The sequence below is a fragment of the Antedon mediterranea genome, chromosome 8 (assembly GCF_964355755.1).
Source record: "Antedon mediterranea chromosome 8, ecAntMedi1.1, whole genome shotgun sequence".
Taxonomy (NCBI): Eukaryota; Metazoa; Echinodermata; class Crinoidea; order Comatulida; family Antedonidae; genus Antedon; species Antedon mediterranea.
This window is the reverse complement of record NC_092677.1, coordinates 5,584,798-5,596,551: the sequence shown is the minus strand read 5'-3', so window position 1 is coordinate 5,596,551 and position 11,754 is coordinate 5,584,798. Positions and strand designations below refer to the sequence as shown.

At 32.4% G+C, this 11,754-nt stretch overlaps 1 protein-coding gene across 3 annotated transcripts; it reads right to left on the bottom strand.

Moving 5' to 3' along the window:
• Positions 1-266: 266 nt before the first annotated feature.
• Positions 267-8,584, bottom strand: LOC140056315 (uncharacterized). 3 transcript variants are annotated; one of them, XM_072101646.1, is made up of 12 exons: positions 8,357-8,583; positions 7,725-7,868; positions 7,101-7,226; positions 6,010-6,311; positions 5,373-5,625; positions 5,120-5,251; positions 4,656-4,790; positions 4,401-4,544; positions 2,425-2,550; positions 1,778-1,897; positions 1,287-1,408; positions 267-888 (listed from the first exon to the last, which is right to left on the bottom strand). In XM_072101646.1, exons 1-12 carry the CDS (start codon positions 8,529-8,531, stop codon positions 691-693), a joined length of 1,977 nt encoding a protein of 658 aa, XP_071957747.1. In that variant the 5' UTR covers positions 8,532-8,583; the 3' UTR covers positions 267-690. The 3 variants fall into 3 exon arrangements, with proteins under 3 accessions (XP_071957747.1, XP_071957748.1, XP_071957749.1); XM_072101647.1 differs by having other exon boundaries at positions 5,475-5,625; XM_072101648.1 differs by lacking the exon at positions 2,425-2,550 and having other exon boundaries at positions 8,357-8,584.
• Positions 8,585-11,754: the final 3,170 nt, after the last annotated feature.

Here is an 11,754-nt window from a genome sequence, read left to right as displayed (position 1 = left end):
CATTGAATTCCTTTTGAAATTCACATTTACACAATATGTGATATTCTTTGATATAGTAAGCACTATTGTGACACTGTGTGACGTGCTTCTCTTCTTGACACTAACTTGCACACTTCCGTAACGGGGGTTTTAAACTAATGTATGAAATTTGCCGGAAGTATAGTACTTCACGTCATAGAGTAGCAACGCTGCATAATTTTAAATTCGGCCTATTACTACTATGTGTTTGTTATTTTGTCCATGTATGTCAGAGAAATAAACACAACTGTAGTATGAATATATTTATTATGTCATTAAAAAAATATACATATACGTGAACATTATCAGGAAATTCGTAAAAGTTTGAACAATGCAAGAATTTGATCAAAATTATAATTCCAATAGAGGGCAGTATACTTAGGAACGTTTTGAAGAAGTACGTTGATTTTCGTACACATGTTACTAAATATTACAAATTTAACGTGATACAAGCATAAATAAATGATGAACATAGGTTTTGAGAGTAATTCATTTTTTTTAATGGAGTTTAAAGCATATTTATTGGTAGGAATGAAATCTAGCGAAATTTGATTATTTGCGTAAGACTAAAAAATGTGCGTGGTGTGCACATGATTGATTGAGCTTTCTAGGTGATCATCACTCAACGTTTTTTCAACAAATTGATGTTTTGTTTTTGCTAGGCCTAACCCTTTAATTGTTCTTGCGGGTGTCATTTGATTCATTGTTGTCGGTAGTACCATTGGATTGATTCTTTTGGATAACATTGGATATAGTATTCTTGGTACCATTTAATTTGTTCTGGCCACCTGAAACACGTACGAAAATATTAGGCCCTTGCGTTTGAGTTTTTCTATCAAACCATATGCTTGTGCAAACATTTGATTGAAACTGAAATGAAATTAAAAATATTGTTTTTACTTATTGAATAATTAAATAAATGTCTATGATCCTACAACTTTGTGCATTCAATACCCTACATATTGGTTTCTTTCATAAACTATAATTGTAAAGGAGAAAACGATATAAAATGTCAAACTTAAGTATCCATGTCCAAATGTGCAGTTGTACGCATGAGTAAAAATCGGGTATGTGTGTGCGCACACATATGAAAACGAATGTCATTACGATTCGTCGAGTGAGCATTGTTCGATGGATATGGTGATAAGTCGTCAAATATTGATAAATTTATTAATAACTTAAAATGATCAGTTATGTTCATTTTTTCTTAAAGGAGAAACATCTGTATCTATCATATGGCTGTTCGTCTAGGTACTAACAAGACGTACCTTAATTGTTACAGGAATGTTTGAATATATATCACTATTGTAACATTTAAACCCAGAGCATTTAAATGTCCTGTTAGTAGCTTGAGTGCAATTTGTAAACAGGAAACGTGTAGTATTATAGCCTGTGTTAAAACAAAGAAAGATAAATATATTGCATTATCGTTCTAACTTGATTAAACTTATTCTTTATGAAAGATTATTATTTTATTTATGTGTTGTCTTTCTTTACTTAATTAACAAAATATCCTAATAAGGCAAGTTTTACTTTCTAGTTTGGATATTTCAACCATTCATTTTGTTTTTTTATTTAATATCTTTAATTTTAATTCAACTTTTTTTATTATAGTACATAGAATAAATACATGTATCTTCAAACAAAACTGACCAGTATTGAATATAAAAAAATATGATACAAAACTTCCATAACAATTGATGAAATAATTCTCAGATTAATTGAACTTCTTATGTAATACTAATTTGTTATACTTCACCTTTGAACGGAAAACTGTCAATATTCAAAACAACACATTTTCTGAAACAGAGCTTGGCACTGCATTTCACCTTAACTAGTTTTGTTGGGGTGTTTATGTCAACTTGTTTGATACTTCTTTCTGAAAAAATAATAAACGTTTAATATATTTTTTAAAAAAAGAAAAAAAAAAGGAAAGAAACAGAAGGAATAAACAAAATTAAAAACAAAAAGAAAAAAAGAAAGAAATAAAGAATGAAAGAAAAAAAGAAGAAAATAAAAATAACATTTTAAAAAATGAAGGGAAAAAAAGATAAAAAATAAAAAAATACAAAGGAAAAAAGAAAGAAAAAATAAAAAAAAAAGGAAAAAAAATTAAACAAAGAAGAAAAGAAAAATAGAAAAAAAAAACCTAGAAAAAAGAAAACAAAAAAAAACAAGAAAATGAATTATGACGGATATTTGTGAAATTGCCTTTAAAACAATTTATTTCTTCATCATTACTGTTGTTACTGAAGAGGAGACTATTTCCGGTATGTCTTTACTGAAATAACTTATACTAACTAATACACCCCTCTAGAAATAGTTTATTAAATTGAAAACAAGAACATAAAACATTATACCTTCCTTCCTTAAATCGACGACTGCAATAATTTTATAATACAATACCTAAGCAAGAACATGGGTCAATTCCCAACTGCTGGCAGATACAATGTCCATCAACACAATCAGCAAATGCATTTTCACAGTAATGACCAAATTCGGCATTACAGGCTGCTGTATTATCACAATTAGCTACAAATAGGATAAACATTAAATGAAGAAAAAACGAAAAAAGAAAAGAAAAGAAAAACAAATTGAAACAAGGCCAACAGCCATTAAGTCGCGTGCTACAATGCATAGTGATACCGGACCGACAGACAAACAGACTGACAGACAGACAGACCGACAGACAGACGGACTGACCGACATAGTGAACTATACTGACCGAAATTACTGAACATGTTTAAAAATGTTGAAATGTTTAAAAACATTTATATTTTTTTAATTTACACGTGCGTAGCCTGTCACATTTGACGTGCTCGTATAACGTAATTTCGAGTTGAAAATTAAGTCAAGAAAACAGAAATCGGGCAAAAAGTGTGCACAATAACATTTAACGCGCAGTGCGCGCGCAAAAATCTGCGCACTCATGGCAATTTTGTAAACGCTTAAAATTGCCTGAAACGTACTCTTATTTCATCGAAAATAAATTTTGAAAATTTTAGGCGCGCGTACGCATGCGTTACATGCGCTACGCACGTAATTGTATTGCCATATGATGATTTATGCCCTGAAATTTATGAGTACCAAATTTTATTTAATTGTGATTCATGGTTGTTAAGATATGATTACAAACGTGATTTCGTTAAATCGTGCGTAGACCGCGTAATTTTTTATTGCGCACCGTGAAAACATAACCACATCGATTCCTGGTCATAAGGAATATTCTGTGAAAAATTGACTTAGCTAGATTAAACTGATATCAAGATAAGGTCATAAAGCGACAAAACGCATAGTGATACCGGACCGACAGACAGACAGACAGACCGACATACAGACCGACAGACAGACCGACAGACAGACAGACCGACCGACCGACTTAGTGAACTATAGAGTCGCTTCCACGCGACTAAAAAGGGAAAAAACGAAAAAAAATAAACTAATAACAAACAAGGCCAACAGCCATTAAGTCGCGTGCTACAATGCATAGTGATACCGGACCGACAGACAGACCGACAGACCGACAGACAGACCGACAGACCGACAGACAGACAGACAGAGAGACCGACCGACCGACATAGTGAACTATACTGACCGAAATTACTGAACATGTTTAAAAATGTTGAAATGTTTAAAAACATTTATTTTTTTTAAATTTACACGTGCGTAGCCTGTCACTTTCGACGTGCTCGTATAACGTAATTTCGAGTTGAAAAGTAAGTCAAGAAAACAGAAATCGGGCAAAAAGAGTGCGCAATAACATTTAACGCGCAGTGCGCGCGCAAAAATATGCGCACTCATGGCAATTTTGTAAACGCTTAAAATTGCCTGAAATGTACTCTTATTTCATCGAAAATAAATTTTGAAAATGTTAAGCGCGCGTACGCATGCGTTACATGCGCTACGCACGTAATTGTATTGTCATATGATGATTTATGCCCTGAAATTTATGAGTACAAAATTTATTTAATTGTGATTCATGGTTGTGAAGATATGATTACAAACGTGATTTCGTTAAATCGTGCGTAGACCGCGTAATTTTTTATTGCGCACCGTGAAAACATAACCACATTGATTCCTGGCCATAAGGAATATACTGTGAAAAATTGACCTAGCTAGATTAAACTGATATCAAGATAAGGTCAGAAAGCGATAAAACGCATAGTGATACCGGACCGACAGACAGACAGACAGACCGACAGACAGACCGACCGACAGACAGACCGACCGACCGACATAGTGAACTATAGAGTCGCTTCCACGCGACTAAAAAGAAAAAAAAAGAAACCACCGGCAAAGTCAGGTCCAGTAAGTAAATATATTTATTATCAATTGAGATTGATCAAGAAATGTTATTATTCTACAATGACAACTAAACTTACTATATTGTGTAAGTGTAACTTGGATTGTTTCTTCACAACTTGGATCATTTTCCGACTGAACTCCTCGACACTCGTAAGTGCCAGAGTCATCTTTGTCCACCTTGGTAATCTTCAAAGAGCCTTCTGATAGTATTGTATATTGTTCTACATAAATGAAATATAAACTTTAATGCGTAAAAAGCAAGTTATCACGTAGTGGGAAGTATGTAATCCAATCAAACATATTAAATGATATAATTGACATATGGTTTTTACCTGATTCACTGATTAAGTTTCCATTGAATGTCCATGATACCGTTGGTTTTGGAATACCGGTAACATTACACATTATAATTCCATCTTCTCCAAAATTAAGATTCTGTCGATGTGGTGCTTCTACCACTGTACTTTCTAACATTAAACAAAAAATATGATAAATTATTTTTTATTCCAGGTTTATTATCGCATAATTAATTATATATATATAGGATATATTGGCTAGGAAAAGTTTAATGCAAGTAACCAAATTAACCAATAATGAATAAAAAACAATCTATATTATACTGATATTATATGGATTACTGATTTGATTTTACATACTTTTATATATAGACACTTCCTACAATAATTGTTTGAAAAATATATTTTGAATAGTGTGTACAGTAATATATTAATAAGTTATGTTTATGAGAACCTGGAATCTTATTTTCTTATATAAAACAAATATTGAAAATGGTTACCTTTTTTAATTATTTGCACATTGCTTTGGGAGTTCTTGCCTCTGCAAGTGTAATTGCCATAATCTTTGGGCTCCCGTAATCCAACTATCGTCAGCTTCGTTTTCCACGGGAATACATTTTCAGTAAAAACAACTGGAAAATAAAAACATTTTACAATATAAAACTTCTCTCAGAATCAGTCACAAAATCAACACTTAATTCTGTTATCGTTAAGTGTAGACCTCCACTTCAAATAACTTAAGCAATATCAGACCTGTAGGATTATTTCCATTTCGAGACTGTCTAGTTCTTGCCAAGTCTATGGAAATGTCCCACGAGGTAGCTGTGGAAGTTCCTGTGAAGGAGGACACGTGACCGTAGTTTTCTTTTAGGTAAAGCAGCATATCGACTGTTTTCCCACCATATATTGCATCGTCTCCGATCCCGTATGGTGCACCCTTTGGCTTGTGAATAGCGGTAACCTGACCGTGGATTTCAAAATTATTTTCATCTTGATATCTTGAAAGCTGGATATTGCAAATAAATCAATTGGTTGAATGTTATTAAAAAGTTATCTAACTAATCTTAACATAGGAACATAAAATGATGACACATTCTCCATGTGGTACTCATTTGCATGTAAGAATGTTTAAATTTTAAGGAGAAGTTTTTCACTTTTTTGAATGAATACGTGGTACTTATATTTATTAATTCAACTGTGAATGTCAATTACTTTTTTATAATAAACATTTGTTTGGTGTTCATTATTGTTTTGTTCCCAAGTACAATACAATTTTGATTGCAGTTTCTGCTTGTTCTAAAGTCTCAGTAATGTGTATAGATTGTTTTTATTTTATTTCAGGAGGGGTTTTAGAAATCATGTTTCTAAAAATAGTTGAATGTGTACATACATGCACCAACCTATGTATCGTCTCATTATTGTTAATATTTACTCTCCAAAACACGAGTCGATCCGAAACCAAAACGATTACAATCTCTTTATCTGTACGGTTGTTTCGGTTTAATATGTTGACATTAACGTTCGTGAAGCTTGGAGATGCAATTCCATACACCATTGCTATGATGTAGACCTCAGTAACTGCTGAAGTCTCAGATCTACAGCTTGTGTACTGGATAGGCTCAGTATTAACCGAAGTAGCGACAGAAATTGTTCCATCGTTTCCTCTTACCATAGAGCAATCATTAAGTGAAACTGAAATACAAAATTAGACACATTAAAAAAACATATATCATAGAAAAGTTCACCAATCGAAGCCTCTTACACCCATTCGATAATTCACTTTGAAAACACGTTCAATATAGCAAGACAGTCTAACAACACGATACTGAGCTCGCCGTGCCAAGATAGGAACTCGTAACAGTCATTTGATCAGTTGTCTGGCTGCGACAAATACCAACCAGTACTGTAATGTACATATTCTTCGCGGCGCGCGGTGTCTGCTATGAGGCGTGGAACTTAACTGATCGTGTCGCAGCCACATATAACACCTTTGATCTCCGGAGCTGAGCATCCTGTTGTTGGATTACCTCGAATATAATGAGATATTTTTTTAACAGTACTTTTGCTTTTAAGTATAACTCATGTAGAATAAAAAACATAAGTATCTGCATTAGGGCCTATGACATTTGTGAAATGGCAAATTTATTTCTTCGTCATTACTGTTGTTACTGAAGAGGAGATTATTCCCGGTATGTCTTTACTGAAATAACTTCTACTAACTAATACACCCCTCTAGAAATAGTTTATTACAATTGAAAATAATCACATAAAACATTACACCTTCCTGCTACGTGTATTTAAATCGACGATAGTTTTTTTTTTTTTTTTTTATACATTATGATTTAATGTATTATATCTCTAAAAAAAATATTTATATATAAAATATCAGAAATTATAATGTTTTTTACTCAAATATGAATGAAAGAAATAAATGTTTATTTGAATTGAATTGAATTGATAGTAATAATAATAATACAATACCTAAACAAGAACATGGGTCAATTCCAAACTGCTGGCAGATACAATGTCCATCAACACAATCAGCAAATGCATTTTCACAGTAATGACCAAATTCGGCATTACAGGCTGCTGTATTATCACAATTAGCTACAAAATAAATATGATAAACATTATAAACAATATCATAATAAACCACACTTTTCATCTTGAATTGAAATATGCCCTAACTATGGTGTATTAAAATGTTTGTACCCCGGAACAATAATAATATAATGTTTTGCACAAGGACTGTGCGTATTATATCATTATTATTATTATCCTGTTAAATCCTGTGTTTTTTTTTCTTATTATTATTTAATCATAATAATAAATTGCATCACATGCGATCGGGTACAGTTATGTACCTTCGACGTTCCAAGGACACTGAGCTCGCCTTGACAATATAGGAACTCGTAACAGTCCTTTGATTTTATGTCTGGCTGCGACAAATACCAACAGTACTACTATGTGCACGGCGAGTGGTGTCTGTTAAGGGGCGTGGAATTGATCGTGTCGCAGCCACAGATATACCCTTTGATCTCCTGAGCTCAGCCTCCTGTTGTTGTTGCTTGTTAACACACTTACGTGATCCCTTTCATAACTTACCTCCTGGTGACTTAAATGTATCTATTTTTGTATTTGAGGGTGAAATCCATTCCGGTTGAGTAGAGTCCCTGTCATCATCCGTACAAATAAGTTGAAGGTTGTATTTCACATATTGATTGAAAGGTGGTGTGACGACCGTAGATGCTGAAAATACCCAACTTGTTTCTTAATTAATTTATCATGCGCTACTTGGTTAGCTTAGGATCTTTTCATGGAGTTTTGTCTTTTTGTTGAATTGAGACTTTTGTGCAATGTGCTATCAGATGTTAATACACTGACTTAAGATACAGAATTTGTGTTGTAATATGTACCAACATATTCTCACTCCTGAGGACGATCAAAGAATATTGATCGAAACGTCGAGAAACTCAACAGTTTTTTTCAAAACTATATAGTGGTGTACCGAATACTCCCACGAGAACAAGTAGGCCTACTAATGTACATATGTATCAAGTAAACATCAAAACATCAATGAAAGAAAAGGTGAAAATTGACATTAGGCCTATTCAGGCCTTCTACCGTAGTTACAAAATAGTGGATAATATGTAAGTTTACGTAGGCCTACTGTTAATTCCTTACACACTATTTTACACATATATTGTACACATATAATACATTTGCCGGCGACTTACCGAAAATACACGGGATAGATAGCAAAGCCAATGCGCGAGCATACATTTTGGTCTTAGAATGCCATAATGTTTTGCCGATGCAGCAGTTCCGTTGTAATGTAGTGAAAGTGTAGAAAAGAATACCAATTGACATGATGTGGCACAGGAAACAGTACAAGAGTGGTTCAGGAAACATTAGACTAGTTCGACTTCCGTTTGTATTCTTACATTAAATAAACATCGATACACTATACAGTATACTTTACTTTTAAAACAAAAACACTTATATGTACTCAAATAGAAAGTTAAATTATAACATTAATTCCAAGTAAATTGTTTAAATGAAGAGTTGGTTAGACTTATGCTACATATTATGTTTTGTATAATAGAAAGATGTTGGATATAATACTGGAAAAAATACAGTAATAGACTGAGAATCAGATATCAGAAAATCATCATATATAATATATCTGTAAGTCAGATATATTCGGGGTGGGCGGGGGGGGGGGGAGGAGGAGGTAAGTGATGCAGTACATATGTTGTAATGAACAATGGCCGAGAAGAACTTTAATTCTTATTCATATATGTTATCTTTAATTGACGTGTTTAAATGGCGCTATATGAATCGAACGATTGATTGATTTTATTGCGCAACGCATCAATTACAAGCGATGGAGTATTCGAACTGTTGATTGTCGCTAAAAACCTAAGGCAAGGATGTAAGTGCAAAACATCAATCACAAGTAATGAATTATGCGAACTAACTGTCGCTTGTCACTAGAAATCCAACGCATGGACGTAAGTGTAACGATTTGACCAATCAAAAACGATGTATCATTCGAACTATCGATTGGTCAACTCCATTGCGTTGCACTTACGTAATTGTTTTATAGTAGGAACAAGGCTAACGTGTCTTTAAGTTACTGTGCATATCTAGATTTTCTTCCTAAAATAAATGCAATCAATCAATCAATAGTAAGTATTGTGATAGGGGAGCATGGTGAAATAAGTTTTAATTAAATTATCTTCTTTCTACGGAAAATTCAAACAATATTAAATCATTGTACGTGGGTAGACAATTATTGAACTTCTTTCTGGCTTTACGGTAATTAAACTGAAAACACTACATAGTGGTATCATAAATAACTTAACGATGTTATTGACTTTTTTTATATAGATTTCATATCGTAATGAATATCAATTATAGATACCTTGTAGAGCCATGTTCACTAAAGTTATAGTAAAGGTAAAACGTTAGTTTACCTGGGAAGACATGTAATAGAATTTAGTATGTTTTTCACTTATATATGTAAGTATTATTTATCTTTATAATTACTTTGGTTTTATTTACTTTTTGTTAACGATGTCCAACTTTCTAACTGCTTATAGTTGGAAATTTTATTTAAAAGAAAAAACCGTTTGACATAATTATCAAGCTATTAAAACTATTGTTAATAAACCTAATAATAAATAAAAGCTCTCAATTATATCTGTAATAATAACCATAAAAACGTTGTAACATTGAAAATGTTTTAAAAATCCATTCGACATAATTACCAAGTTATTAAAACTGTTGTAAATTAGCTTAATAAAGCAGTTAATAAAATCTTTAATTTTTATCTTTTAAAAACAACCATAAGAACGTTGTAACATTGACAATGATTTGAAAAAAAAAGAAGAAAAAAGAAAATAGGTTTATAGTTAGAAATTTTTATTTAATAAAAAAAAACCATTCGACATAATAATCAAGTTATTAAAACTATTGCTAATTAGCCTAATAAAGCAACTAATAAAACCTCTCAATTATATCTTTAAAAATAACCATAAGAACGTTGTAACATTGAAAATGATTTGAAAAAAAAGAAGAAAAAAGAAAATAGGTTTATTGTTATTAATATTAAAGCAATAGAAAACAACATAGTCACACGATGCCAGAAAAACACTGCTGAAACTAATTTTGGTTTACAATTTAAAGATTTTAATTTAGGCTTAATTTAATTTCTCTTTTAAACAGACTTGGTATACTGTACGTACGCTTATGTCACATTTGGACAGGACCTGCCATCCGGTAAGTTGAAATAACTAGTACCTAGGCCTACTACCTACTACCTAGTACAAATACTCAAAGAAAAATAGGAATATAGGCCTAAGCATTTTGATCCGGCACGTATTCATCAAATTCATAGTCGTCGCTTAGATTTAGGCTCCTAGACTTGTTAACTTGATGAATTCCATTGGAATCTCAACGTTATCAATGAAAAGAAAGAATAGGTAAAAATAGATTAATATAAGTTATATATCTTTCACCTATCTGCTCATTCAGAATGCTACTACACGGGAGATAGTAGAGCAGTTAATGACATGAGCTGTGCATTTTATTACCAAAGCATGAAACTTGGCACAAAGTTTCTTTAATGTATTTAGATTCAAAATATCGGGAGGTGCCAAGCGTCCAACGTCCGGTATGGCGGCCATCTTGAATTCAAAATGGCCACCATAAAAACAAAAAATGTTCATATCTTGGCAACTATACACATTAGAGACTTAATTATGGTCTCAAATTGTTCACAAACTATATATTTCTATTTGCTCTAATAAAAATTTTCGTCCAAAAATGACCGGAAATGACGTTTCTTTCAGTTTGACCTTTGACCTCGTATTTGTATATCTCTGTAACTACTGGTCATTTTCAATCGATTTTGGTGTCATTTTGTTCAGAATAAATACATTTATATTTGTAGTAATGAAACATTTTCACATAAAATGATCGGAAATACAATTTATGACGTTTGACATTTATTTATTGATTTTTAATTAGGTGAATATACTGTATGTGGTTTTTGTTGGTCTTTGAACTTTGACCTGATAGGCGTAATTATATTAAATGATTAATGGACTTAAATTGTATATAGTACATAAAATTGGTAAACATTGTGCTTGGTGGTACCATTAGTTCAATGATGTTGGCACCTTCTGATTCGCTAAAAGTTTTAATAGTTTGACAGAGGAAATAACATACATGTTATGGAATACCGTAAAACCTCGAAAAGGTGATAGTATGAGCTTCTTTTCGAGATAGACTGTATTTGAATGTCAAATGAAAAGTATGATGATCGTGTTTATATCAATATATTATTAATGACCTTACAAAGAACCCTTTATATTTCAACAATCAAGCCTCAGTTATTCTACAATTTATTGTTTTCCAAGTGGTATTTTGATTGTATCTTCTTTTTGTATGCTTCCTCGGTTAATATGGTCCTACTCCTTCTTCTTTGTCTGTAGATGGTCTTATACCCCATTCTTTGTCTGTGGATGGTCTTATACCCCATTCTTTGTCTGTGGATGGTCTTATACCCCCTTCTTTGTCTGTGGATGGTCTTACACCCCCTTCTGTGCGTGTTGATGGTATTACACCC